The sequence below is a fragment of the Triturus cristatus genome, chromosome 7, assembly GCF_964204655.1.
Source record: "Triturus cristatus chromosome 7, aTriCri1.1, whole genome shotgun sequence".
In the NCBI taxonomy this organism is placed as follows: Eukaryota; Metazoa; Chordata; class Amphibia; order Caudata; family Salamandridae; genus Triturus; species Triturus cristatus.
In genome coordinates this window covers 1,610,603,884-1,610,617,739 of record NC_140590.1, presented here as the reverse complement: position 1 = coordinate 1,610,617,739, position 13,856 = coordinate 1,610,603,884, and the positions used below count along the sequence as shown (strand labels likewise).

At 44.1% G+C, this 13,856-nt stretch overlaps 1 protein-coding gene across 1 annotated transcript in view; it reads right to left on the bottom strand.

The window, feature by feature from the left end:
• Positions 1 to 697: 697 nt before the first annotated feature.
• COMMD7 (COMM domain containing 7) overlaps positions 698 to 13,856 on the bottom strand; it is a 62,416-nt gene continuing 49,257 nt past the window's right edge. The window contains exons 8-9 of the mRNA XM_085619486.1: positions 1,144 to 1,192; positions 698 to 892 (exon numbers count right to left, since the gene is read on the bottom strand). Of these exons, the coding sequence (XP_085475612.1) occupies positions 816 to 892; positions 1,144 to 1,192 (126 nt within the window). The 3' untranslated portion in view covers positions 698 to 815. The remainder of the gene's footprint in view (positions 893 to 1,143; positions 1,193 to 13,856) is intronic.

The window sequence follows — 13,856 nt, the reverse complement described above, 5'->3', positions numbered from 1 at the left end:
AGACTTAACTTTTAACTACCCAGTGGCGACCGCCACTAGGATATATTGATTATGTTTGGGGGGTTTGATTACTCAAAAAGCAGTGGTATAAAACCCACATTTCACAGGGAAGAGTGAAATATAAAAATATTTCACAGTTCCCTGTGAAATATATAGTTCATCATCATGACAGCCCAAACCAACGTGTTAGGCTGCTAGGATTATGATGCATGGAGGACAACATTAAAAATTATGTGGCCAGGTTGTCTAAATTATGTGGCAAATAATGCAAATTATGTAGCACATTCTCTGGCAGTCTTATTTTCATTCGTTGGAGCAAGATTTTTTGTGAAATCAGCAAATTATGTGGCAAATGTGGTACGTCCTTAATTATGTGGTAACTGCTGCATTTACAGAATCGCAAAAATCTACTGACTTTCACACCTGTCCACTGGTTTAAACTTGTACCCCAAAATAAACATGAAATATAAAAGTACATAAATTATAGCTTGTTTTGTGATCCTATATTGGCACCTTGGGGTCCTGGCGATATTTACAAACACAGAGTCTTGCATCTCGTTGTTTATGTCACCAGAACTAGTTCATGGCAATATTGGACCATATAACAGTTACCCATAGAGTATCTCTCTCTCTCTCACATGCACACAGTCTGCGGACAACCTCTCATCATATTTAAAAAAATGTAATCTACAGGAAGTTAGTAGAATTGATTAAACAACTACATTTAATGAATAAAATAACACTGATGCAGAACTGAGCAGCACAGACGATTAGATCGGTTGCCATGGCCTGACATCACAAATGGTGGCACTGTTTCAGCTGAGGCACTCCATGCTGGTCTTCACACGCTCCATCTCATGCAGAAAGTTGTAGAACTGGGGCAAAGTTAGTTCTAAGGAAGAGGAAAACTTGCAGTTAAGTTACATCTCCAAAAGTCCAAAACCACACACAATCTTAACGCGAATCCAGCCTCCTGCCCCACAATTTATCCACACCACCAGCTCTGGAAAACAATGCCATTTAACGCCTTCCTTTCTTACATCAAATTTACATCAAAGCAATCAGCATGGCTTAAAATGTTCACCCTATAACATTCCAATGGCAGGTTTCAACATTGACTCATATACAGGGCTCTCTACTCACCAATGTACACGTTTTCAGTTTTGTTTCCTTTTTTAACCACCAACTTCAACTGCAAAGAAATCACAAAGTTATAGAGAGGGATATGGGACTTTTAGGTATTCTTGTACAGGGCACTTTTCAATGGGGCCCAGACTCTAGAGTACTTTTAGGTCATCGAGTTAAGAAGGCATTTATCTGCTGCTGCAATATTATAAACTTGCCATGGTTTTTAATTTCCAACTGTTTTTTTGGGAACGTTTACACTCCAATAACTACCCTTAAAATAAAATAAATTATAATCAACATCAAGGACTTACAGTGAAACTGTGCATGTGGGCCAGTGCTCTTGCTAACATGGAAAGGCTGGGTACTGGACTTCTGTATACTGTCCTCAGATCTCCCAAAGTTAAGCAGTTTCTTACCTGCTATCTCCGTCACCACTGGGAAAGATGCTACAGGCCCAACCGTGGGTGAATTATAAAAATTAAAAAAAACATGTTCCCTCCTACCTTTTTTCCTTTTTCCTGTACCCCTCTCCATCAATAATTTTACCACACAGTATCCTCCTCAAAAGCACTGCAAGATATTCAAATGGCTCCCTACAAACACCAGACACAAGTTCACCCAGGCCCTCATCACCAGCAGACTGGACTACGGCAAGGCACTCTACGTTGGTATTTCGGAAAAACTCATTCAAAGACTTCAGATTACCCAGAACGCTGGTGAAAACTCAGCCTCGACATCCTGCAGCGCACACACCATGCCCCACCTCAGAGAGCTATATTGGTTGACCATCCAGAAGCACTGCCAAATCAAACTGCTCATTCACGCTTACAAAGCCCTTGACACCACCCTACCTGCCTACCTAAACCACCGCCTTAACTTCCACCATCCGAGACAACTGCGCTCAGCCACACTCTGCCTCGTACAGGTACCACGCATCCCCAAAAGCAAAACAGGACAACGCTCTATTTACTACATCGCCGCCAAAACCTGGAACAACCTTTATCATCACATCTCTACTTGAGTTTCACGATAAAACTGAAGACCTGACTTTTCAACTTGGAGCTTTGATTGGCCTACACATCTGCTGTAAGGCCTGAATACCCCCTCGGGTGATAAGTACGCTATACAAACCCTCATAACATATAAGAAGCAAAAACATGGCACAGTATCGAGACTGCCCAACTGTAATATGTCCTACTCCAAACTATCTTACAAAGACATTAGAAAGGCTCAAAACCCATATGCCTGACATATAATGAAAATCTGAACACGTCACCTTTGCACTTCTTACCACTGCCAGTTATATGTAAAACAGTGGCTAAAACCCAAGATACTGCGCATCACCCACCAGGCATTGAACAGGAGAGCCCTGATCAACATAACCAAAATCATCCAGTTACCAGACAACCACTCAAGGCCTGCGTCCACCAACCTGCCTACCATTAAATGCACCAATTACAGACAGTTTAGGGGAAGACTTCTTCATTGCCAAGGTTCTACTCCCTGGCTTGAAAACGACTTCCTTAAATTTAGGAAAGGTTTGAAAACCTACCTCCTGAAAAATGTTTACAGCCTAAACAAATCTTGACTGATATAAACACAGCTCACACTTTATAAGGAAAATGTTACCTACATAATAATCATCTGTTCGAAGCATGTACTGCTGTAGATTCACATGTTGTCCATAATCCTGCCATCTAGTGTTGGGTTCGGTGGGGGCAAGTTGTTTTTCTTTGAAGAAAGTTTTTTTGAGTCAAGAGGTACTGTGACTCCTCCTCTTGCTGGTAATGTGCATGGTCATCAACTCCATTGTTTGATTGTTTTCCCGCACAGAGGGTGAGGATGGAATGTGGAGTGAAGCATTGTAAAGAGACGTCCATGCAATGAAAGAGGAAAGTGACATAGAAAGATGACCGCAACATTTACAGGCATCCAGGGAGGGTGGGCACGTGAATCTACAGCACTACATGTGACAAATAGATGCTTACTGGGTAAGTAACATTTTCCGTTCAAGGCATATGCTGTACACAGACTGTAAGGCAGTCCCCCAGAAAAAGTGATGGGTAGCCTGTGGAAGTTGCAGTGGTTCGAAAAAGAGTAAGTAGAATTGCCTGGCCAATAATGGCTTGTTGGTGGGCTAGCACATCTATAAAATAATGCTTTGTAAAAGCATGTGGTGTGGACCATGAAGCTGCTTTACAGAAGTCAGCTTTAGGAATGTTTCTCAGGAAAGCCACAGAGGCTCCTTTTCCCCCCCGGGTGGAGTGGGCTCTGGGAGGAACGGGCAGGGTTCTTTTAGCTTTGGCATAGCATGTCTGGATGCATTTAACAATCTATATTGTAATGCCTGATTTAGATAGGGCCTTCCCTTTGTGGGGTTTGGAGAAGGCAACAAAAAGCTGTTGTGTTTTCCTAAACGGTTTAGTTCTGGCAATATAGCATGAGGGCTCCTTTAACATCTACAGTATGGAGAGCCTGTTCTGCAACTGAGTCGGGTTGAGGGAGAAAACAGAAGTTCAATGGATTGATTGAGGTGGAACCGGGAGATCAACTTCTTGAGAAATTTAGGATTGGTGCGGAAGACAACCCTATCTCTGTGAAACTGGAAGAAAGGTTCTTCCAAGGTTAGTGCCTTAAGGTCACTGACATGCCTGAGTCAAGTGATGGCAAAGAGTAATACTTTCAAAGAAAAAAACTGGAGGGCGCAGGAGTGGAGGGCCCATTAGTCTTGTTAATACAGTGTTAGGGTTCCATGTCGAAGCTGGCGGGACCCAAAGAAGGAAGAACTCTTAAGACTGTCTATAAAGGCCCTAATGACAGGAATCCTGAAGAGGGAAACGTGTTGCATGTTCTCAAGGTAGGCGGCTACAGCAGCCAAGTGTAGTCGTATGGATGTGAAAGCTAAACCACAAGTTTGCAAGTGAAGCAGGTAGCAAACAATCTCTTGCACTTTGACTGCTAAGGGGTCAATGTGTTTGGAACAACAGTTGTAGATGAATCTCTTCCACTAGGCAGCGTCGCAGGCACGGGTAGTAGGCCTTCACGGCTCTTTAGGAATGTTCATGCATTCGGGAGGAAGATTAATATACCCAAATTCTAGGATTCAGGAACTAGTTCATAAGATTGGAAAACCTGAGGTCCGGGTGTCTGATTTCTCCATGGTTCTGCATGAGAAGATCCAGTCTTTTGGAGAGTCTCTTGTGCTGCACTACTGAGTTCAAGGAGTGTGGTGAACCATGGTTGGCTTGCCCAGGTGGGAGACACTGGGAGGAGGGGGAGCGGTGTCTGCTGAAGCATCTGAAAGGAAGTAGTGGTAGAGGACGAGCGTAAGCAAATATCCCTGACCAACTCATCCATAGCTCATAGCTCCTGGACTGTGGATGTGGGAACCTGGAGGTGAAGCTTAGGCATGTGGCATTTTCTGCTGTGGCGACGAGGTCAATCTCTGGTAGTCCTCAACTCTGAAAGTGCTGGAGGAGGTGGAGTTTTCACCTATGAACATGTTGCTGCATCCTGCTGAGGATGCCTGCAAAGTCGTTGTCCACTCCCGGCACACAATCCACTAACAGATGGATCTTGTGTCGGAGGGCCCACCTCCAGATGCTCTGGGCAAAGTGAGAAAGCCGAAAGGATCTGCTACCCCCTTGCTTCTGAAGAAAATACATGGCTGTTATGTCGTCCGTCTTAATGAGGACCACTTTGCCAATCAAGTTGAGAAGGAAAGCTTCCAATACTTGATGTGGAGACCTTGTTCTTTGGGTTCCCACTGGCCTTGGACCGTCAGATGCTGTAAAAGCTTATCACAAACTGTAAGGGAAGCGTCCGTTATGATTTTCTGCAGCACTGTGTCGAGAAAAGGCCACCCCATGCAACACATTGTTGGTGTTCCTCCACTGCAGAGAGTGATATGTAGGGCAGCTGTTCAACACTAATCGTCCCAATGACCCTCCACTTGAGATCACTGATGCACTAAGCACTCCTGCAGTGGAAGCATGTGTTATCTGGCATGGGGTACTATGGCAATACAAGAGGCCATCATACTGAGGTGGTGCATAACTGTCCTGACTGTGACTTGGTGGCTAGGTTGAAAAAGAGAGATTAGTGCCTGAAAGGACTCCATTCTGGCAGCATTTGGATAAGCTATGGCAATTTCTGAGTTGAGTATTGCCCCAGATAGAGTTGTATCTGGAGGGGTTGGAGGTGGGATTTTGTAGCATTGATGGTAAACCCTAGTTAGTGAAGGTTTATTGTGAGTGGAGTGTGTTCACGACAAGTTTGACCGGTGGCACTTTTGACAAGACACAGTCGTAATGATAGGGGAACCCATGAACGCCCTGAGCATCTGAGCAAATGAGCTGCTACTACTGTGAGGCACTTGGTGAATACCCAGGGTGCAGTGGTGACCCTGAAAGTGAGAACCTTGAACTGGAAATGTTTTCCACAGACTACGAGCCTGAGATAACGGCCATGAGCCTGGTGCATTGTTATGTGGAAATAAGCATCTTTCAAGTCAAGAACTGCAATGGGGTCACCCTTCTGTAGTAGGGGGATGAAATCCTGAAGAGTGACCATATGGAAGTGCTCTGAAAGGATGGGTTTGTTTAGGGGCCTGAGGTCTGGAATGGGCTGGAGATAACTGTCCTTTTTGGGAATGAGAAAGTACAGAGAATATACTCCTCTGCCCTGCTCATGGTAGAGGACGGGTTCTATGGCTCCCTTGAGAAGGAGCACTTAGACCTTTTTCGTGAGTAGCCTTTGATATTCTGGGGCGAATTTGTGTTTGCGAGGTAGGATGGTGGGAGGCATAGAAGTGAGCTCCAGACAATAACCATGTTGGATAATATCCAACACCTACTGGTCAGAGGTGATGTGCTGCAGAATGGGAAAGAACCTTTGAAGACACCCCCGCCCCGGCAGGTGTTATTTGATCAGGGGTATTGGGGCGGAGAGGCATGTCAGGGTTTCATAGTGGTAGCAGCTCCTTTGGGCAAGCCACTTTTACCATTACCTTTTGAGTTAGACCCTCAAGAAAAGCCTCTAAGAAAGTACTGTTGGGCATTAGGCCATCATATGAGGGGGAGGCAGTCTTTGAACCTCCATATTTATGGAGAATCAGCTCATCGCTCCCCGAGCCATGTCCGGACATGCTTGTCAGTGCTGATGGTCTGTCGTCGGGAAGAAAGCCTACTCATCCTGATCCACAGCTAACAGTTGTGGATGGTGTTCCCTCTCAATGTCCTTGGGCCGAAAAGGTCTGGTGTGTCATTGCTGGTCATGGAGTGTTTTCTTAGAACAGAAGGAGCGGCAATAGTCGCAAGCAATTTCGTTGTGCTCAGGATACCGACACACATTACAGACATGATGGAGATCAGTACATGGATATTTCTCGTGTCAGCTAGGACAATAGCAACAACCGCTAGGACATGATTGGGGGATGTGGTTGGAGACGGAAGAAAGCTCAGAAGGGCGAAGACCCACATGGGCCCGTGGTCGAAGGAGAGCCAACCGGTCGAAGCAGGAATCTTCCACCCAAAATGAAGGAAAAAGAGAAACGCGATCGAAAACAATAGGACGGAAGGAAGGAGCCTGTTCAAACTAAAACAGTGCACCACAACGGTGTTGAATCGTAACACATGTCCGATCCCAACAGCAGACAGAAAACAACCTAACAATTGAGTTGATGACCATGCACATTACCAGCAAGAGGAGGAGGCACAGTAGCTCGTGACTCAAAAGAATATTTTCAAAGAAAATCAACTCACACACATCTGGGTCCAACACTAGATAGCAGGATTATGCAAAGCATGTGTATCTACAGCCACACATGCTTTGAACCCAATATTACTAATGGGCTGTAATACGCCTTCTTGCTGGAATATCCCTACTTTCAGCACTTCGAAAAGACAGCAAATTGATATTAAGTGTTTTACAAAAAGAATTTAAAAGTGTATATTTCCTGCTCTGTGCCCTCCTTCACTTATCTCCTTGCCTTCCTTTTCGCTTCTCTTCCCTTTCAGCGCCTTGAGGAAGCCTAAGTGGCAGGAATTCTGAAAACCCTGAACCCGCACTTAAACATCGAATTCTAACCTTGGTACGCACTGCTGTCGAGGAAGGATTCTTGTGCTCCAAGGAAGCAGAATTCCTCACACCGTCTAATACCCGATTACCTATCATCTATGGGGTCCCTAAGACCCGCAAAAATGTACTGGACCCTCCACTTAGGCCCATTGTATCTACCATTGGCACGGCCACTGAGCCATTATCGAAATACGTGGACCAATTCTTAAAACCTTTGGTTAACAACCTTGAGTCATATGTTAAGGACACCGGCCATTTTATCTCCAAAGTTGAAAATCTATGCTATCAGAGTGACAGGGAGCTCCTTGTTACTATGGACGTTGAGTCCCTATATACTAACATCCCTCAAGAGGGAGCCCTGTCTGCCATCAAAGAAACTCTACGCTCTGAACCAGACATCACTAATGCTCCTTTTATTCTCCAATGCCTTAACATCATATTGGCAGAGAACTATTTTGAGTTCAACAACAAATTTTACCAACAAATCCAAAGAGTTAGCATGGGGGCCGCTTGTGCCCCCAGTGTAGCTTGTCTATACATGGGCATGTTTGAAAAAATTAACATCTACAATGAGATGGCCCCCTTTTTCGAGAATGTTTCTGCCTGGTCCCGCTTCATAGATGACATTTTTTTCATCTGGAAGGGGGACCAGACATCCCTTGACGATTTCATCAAATGGATCAACCTTGCTGATGAGAATCTCAAATTTACCTTCCACTCTAGCAACAACAGGGTTGAATTCCTTGACGTATGGGTTGAGCACAAAGATAGTCTACTATTTGTCTCCCTATACACTAAACCTACTGCGAGGAACACGTTGCTTCAATTCGATAGCTATCACCCCCGTTGTCAGAGGGAAGGCATTCCCTTTAGTCAATTTCTCCGTCTTCGGAGAAACTGCTCTGAGATGAAGGACTTTTTACTCCAGGCTGATGTCTTAAAAACCAAACTCCTAAATAGGGGCTACCCCCCTAAATTGGTAAAAAACTCATTCAAAAGAGCTAGATATTACAACCGTGAATCTATGTTCCAACAAAAGGAAGAAAAACCCTTGGATCGCTTGGTCTGTGTAACTAAACACTCAAGTATCAACCACAAAATACGGCAGACCATCAATTCTCTCTGGTACCTCTTAAACATGGGTGATGACAACACATTACCTAAACCACTTTTCGCCTTTAGAAGGAACAAAAACCTTAGGAACTTCCTGGTCCGAGGAAAAATATCAGATCCCCCTTCCCCCCGCCAAATCTCCATTACGGGCCTTCCTCCTATCACAGGCAACTACCGATGTGGCTCCTGTCAAGCCTGCCCTAACGCCCTTGTTAGGCAAACTATCAACATTAACAAACGTACTATTAACTTGACCGAAATGACTAATTGCCGCACAGCCAACATCATCTATGTAATTCTATGTCCCTGTGATTTGGCCTATATTGGCGAAACTGGCAGGGAATCTAGACTCAGAATGGGCGAACACAAATCAAATATTCGTATTAGGAAACTCGGCGCCCCACTGGTCTCCCACTGGATTGAGTACGGTCACACTGAGCAAGACCTTAAATGGTCTATCGTGGAAAAAATACATACCCCTATGGGTAAGGATCCCACCACCATCCGAAAGAAGAGGGAGGTTTTTTGGATATACTTTTTGAATGTATTTGCCCAGGGCTTCAATGAAACCTGCCCCTGGGAAAACGCTATTACATGATCTGATCCCTGTTATTCGTTTGCTTTTCCTGATTATGAACATTTATTCCCTATTATTAAGTAATGTAGCAAGTCATACCCCTTGTAATTTCTTTCACTTTTTCTCCCTCCTTTCTGTGCACTCTGATGTAGCACAGAACCTCCCTCCCATAGCCGCCCTGGTAATCCTCCCTCTATGCGTCCAGCTCCTAGGTGTCTTCTTTGGTTTGTTCCCATGTATTTCGGCACTCGTGCTGGTTCAATACGACCGCCTTACTTTTGATCCATACAATTCCCTGGGCCTAGTCTAATACTTTTTTTTTGTTTTGTGTTGGCCATAACGTGACTCTCTACCGCTCTACCTCTTTTGAACAGTATCTTAGTATTGACGCTCGAAGATTCCATCCCGGAAACATTCTTGCCCCTCGGTGAAGTTCACTTTCAGGTAGCTCCCTCCATCGTGACCTAATGATTAAGGTAAGATCCTCCCTATGCGCCCCTTTGAGCATGCTGTGTGATTATTCTCCTCTGGTTTTAACTTTCTTAGTTTTTCCCATGAAACGCAATAATGTGGCCTCTCACTAAAGAGATATATATGTAAGCTATATTGCTCCGGGATTAATTACGTATAACATTGACAGAACCCGTTATCTGGTCTTTGCTGTCTTTTATATAGTTGCTACCTAGTTATTCTCGCTACATTTTTTCTTTATTGTTATTCGCTTTCTCTAGGAATTCATCGTTTCCTTTGTCCTGCCCCTCCGCTAAAGCGCACCCTATATTGACTGAGGTACCTACATTTACCGTGTTGGGCTCATCACGGTGGATTCTGACTGTAATACTGCCATAAATCTCATATACCCGGAGTTTATTGATCACCTTATCTCCTGGGTAAGCCTTATTGTTTTTAATAGCCACGTTTACCTTAAACCTAGGCTCACCATGATTTATTTCTAAATCCCACTTCACTCTTGTACATCTCTCCTTTATAGAATCGCTTATTCGAGCTCTTTTAAGCTCTCAATTACATCCATCCTTGTTACGGAGGGCCGCCATTAGCTATCATTTTGAACCTAAGGTACTGATTTCGTTTCCTAAATAACTGCTGTTACCTATCCTTTACCTATCCTTTATTGGTTTTCTGCTTTTCTTTACCTTGGGATCCCCCTTACTATCTTTTGCACTTCAGTGATATTTTTATCTTTTTCAAACACGGGTTATATGTCTCTCTATGTTTTGAACACTGACCTTACCTAAGAAGTTCTTTCCTGGTGCACCACGGCTCTACTTATTCTAATTGAATGACCCTGTGACTATCTTTTCACCTGCATTTGAACCCTGGCCTAACTGACACGTATCTCTGATTTCTCTAACTTAGTAGGCTGGACCTCCCGGCCATTATTTTTGTTTGATGGTATAGATGGACGTTAAACTGGAATGTATCTAATGAGATTGTATTAAATCAGTGATTAACCTTAGACGTATGTTAAGTCTCTTACCGTCCTTTTGTATTATCTTTTGACTGAACTACAGGTTTCATTGTGTGTCCCACACACTTACCATCTCCTTTGCCCTGATGAAGGTGTAGCCCCTTGTGGGCCTAACACCGAAACGTGCGTTGGCTTTCATTACTCTGTGCCTTCCTGATGACTCCGTCTGTCTATTAGAACTGGAAGAGCAAGAGCCCTCTGGAACCTTCATTCTGTGAAACTGTTCACGCTCTAATGTCAATGATTTTAAATCTATTTATAAAATGATTTGGTTTTGTGTAAATATGCTTATGTTGAACAAATGAGTATGCTGTGTGAATGAAAGTGTGTATGATTGTGTGTTGTGTGGGACTTACACATATATGTACCATGGAATTCATCATTTTCTCCCTTGTTTGAAAAGACTACTATCCGTAATCTTTATGTTTAAATAAACTGATTTTGAAAATTATTCCTATCACGTCCCTCTGCCTTCTTGTGCCAGTTACAGCCTGTGGTTATTTATCTAATACAGACCCAGCGTTGGGCTCGTGCATATCCCTATGTTGTAAGCAGCTGGTATTCCTCTGTGATATTAGGAATTCTGAAAAAGCCAACATGGCACGACTTGGTAAGACATTTATAAAGCACCTGCATTGCCTCCAACAGAAGTCTAATCGCTTTATTCACTAAATGAGGCTCAATGAACTGGAAAAAAAGTAAGAGAATAGAAGACGGCCATCTCAGATATGGCCACCAGCATGCAAAAGTATGTTCACTATTGAGAAATATGACAGAGGGTATAGAGCATTCCCTCACCCAGCCTTCCTATCACTTCCCGATGAGGATCAAAAGTGGAAATAAGGTATATCACATTATGAGAGAGGGTATGGTGACCCCTTAACAAGGTTAATTGAATCTGAATCCCTTCCTCAGGTTTGCAGTGGTCAGTCCTAACAGAATAGGCCACACTTACCACAACAATCAGAAGGTAACATAGAATGTAAACACGGGGGTCCCTTCATTATGATGAGGAGTCGAAAAGAACCCGATTGTGGACCAATAGTATATGCACAGTTGAAGGACACAGAACAACTACATGACTGGCTAAGAAACAAAGTGCATATTGGCTATGGAAGTAAAGGCTGACCCAGAAGAGACAATTTAAAATTAGAGGTAATTTGACATGGAAGGATTTGGAATGGTATGGGATGTCTTCCACCCTGAAAGAATGAAGTTCTGTGGAACTATTCAATTTTAATTTGAGCTTCAAATGCTAATGGGTGGATCACCTGAAGAGCAACTCAAACTGTGTAATAAACCTGCAGCCATACATGTAAACATGTGTGGTGTGCTTCCTCACGGACTACCGGACTGTGATCTAGCTTTGGATATTGACAGTAAAAGTTGGTATTTGTCAGAAACAATTTGTTTTATAATCTGAACTCTATTCTAAACCATTAAGACGGCTCAGCGAGTTAAATGTTTACTCCTGATCGCTCCTGCAGTCTGTGTATCACAGCATTTCGACTTGGGGCAAGCCTCACTAGGCTCTCTATCTTTCCAATGTTAATTCAATGCCATCAAATTGGTTAATCGTAACATCTGTCGATTTCAGCAATTAGAAATGGCAAGATGCGCTATGAAGCACTACATAAAATGTTGTTAATATTCTTGTCGAAAAACAAAGTAGTAATCGGTGGTAGCTGAAACAGAAAAAATCTTGAAAAGTTTTTTTACAAAATAATTTCCATCTAGAGATTAACAATAGAATAGAGTTTTGCACATGATTTATACTCCACAGTAATGGGTCCGGTGACTTCCAAGCATCCCTAATGTGTTCTAATAGCCAGAACACTCTATGGCCGGCAAGAATACATACGGGAAGAGGTAAACACCTGTGATGTGGAAACTCATTTGAGGACCCCAATGCAAGGCCAATGCCAAGGCTGCGCCGTCAGGTTCATGCGACTGGCACTCTACTTGAACCTTTATGCACCAAGAGTCCATCTTCTCCTCTTGTATGCATGAAGTGTAAGGGAGAGGAATGAGAGATGGAACACAAACATTCTACATCAACTGACTCACGGTTCTCCAAAGTCAGTCCTGGAGGGCGGGATCCATACCAGAGTTTTAAGGTAACTACATTTATCTAAATGGGAATATGCTAAAAATCTGCCATGGATCCGGCCCTCCAGGACTGACTTTGGAGAACCCTGATGACTGAACAGACCCCTTAGGATTTTACGGCCTGGGAAGGCAAACTTTGCAGCAAAAAGAAAAACAAAACATGCGGTCCCAAACCTCAACATCTGTGCTATTTTTGTGGTAAGCAGAAAATGCGCCCATCACAAAAACCTTATTCGGTCTATGGTTTGTCACATGTGGAGACTGCCAGGTCAGCAGCGCTGTGTCTCAGAATCGAAGGGTGTCTGGTGACATTTAATGCATATTTACATTGCAAAACTCAGCTGGCATCTGACATCTGACATCCCCCATTCCAAAGGTGCACAGGGCAGCAGGGGGGTGAGATGGAAGGAAACAGGGGTGGTGCAGGGCGAGATGAGTGTCCTTGGATGGAGGCACGGGGAGGTGGGTTTCGTCTACATGAGTCATGGGAGCAAACACGAAAAAGGGGCTGTGGTGGCGGGTGCAGGCGTAACAAGCATTGGCATAGCCAATAGGTCTCGCCTTTGGGACCTTATAAGTGTTTAGCCATGCAACAGTTGCATAACTAAATACTTATAAGGTCCCAAAAGCGAGACCTATTGGCTATGCAAAGCAGCCGCGAAAGTGATCGCGATCAAACATCAAAGCGGCCGCGAAAGTGAAAGTAATCGCGGTAAAGCGCAGCGCGCGCGCCCGCGCACATGCACTGTAGCTCTAGGCTGGCCTGGTAGCACTTTTTGGAGCCCTCTCAATAAGTCTCGCCAGACCAGCGCATGCGCTGGGTCAGGCGAGACCTAAAAAGGGTAGCAGAGGGTGGTGGGGCAGAGGAAACATGGGGCGGTGGGTCCCATATGACAAATGACAATGGGGAGGGAGACGGCCTAGGGAGACAGTGAGTAAGGCTGCAGCCTTCTAGCACAGGAGGAGGGCTCTGTTCATTTTCAAACTGTTGACAGGCACTTAGCACCTCTGCCGCAATGTGGCCTGTTGCTCACCCTCCTTTTATTGGCTCAGCAGCAGTTTTTGGGGGTATTTTTGTAAAAATGGTGGGATTTTCACATAAATGCTGCCGTCCCGATTTTTTTGCAAATCGCAAAATTGTGAACTCCTGTGGAGTCTGACTTAAGTGAATCATTGAGCCGGGACTTCAGTGAAACAGACTATGGCCAAGACTAAATACATGCAATCATGGCAGAAGCTCTATATAATCCCCAGTTTCAGGTGCAGACACGGACTGTACTGTACACACCTGATAATGGTAAAAGGTTTCCAGAGTCCATCTAGGAACGATGAGGGTAGCAACGCTCAAGCATACACAAGAGA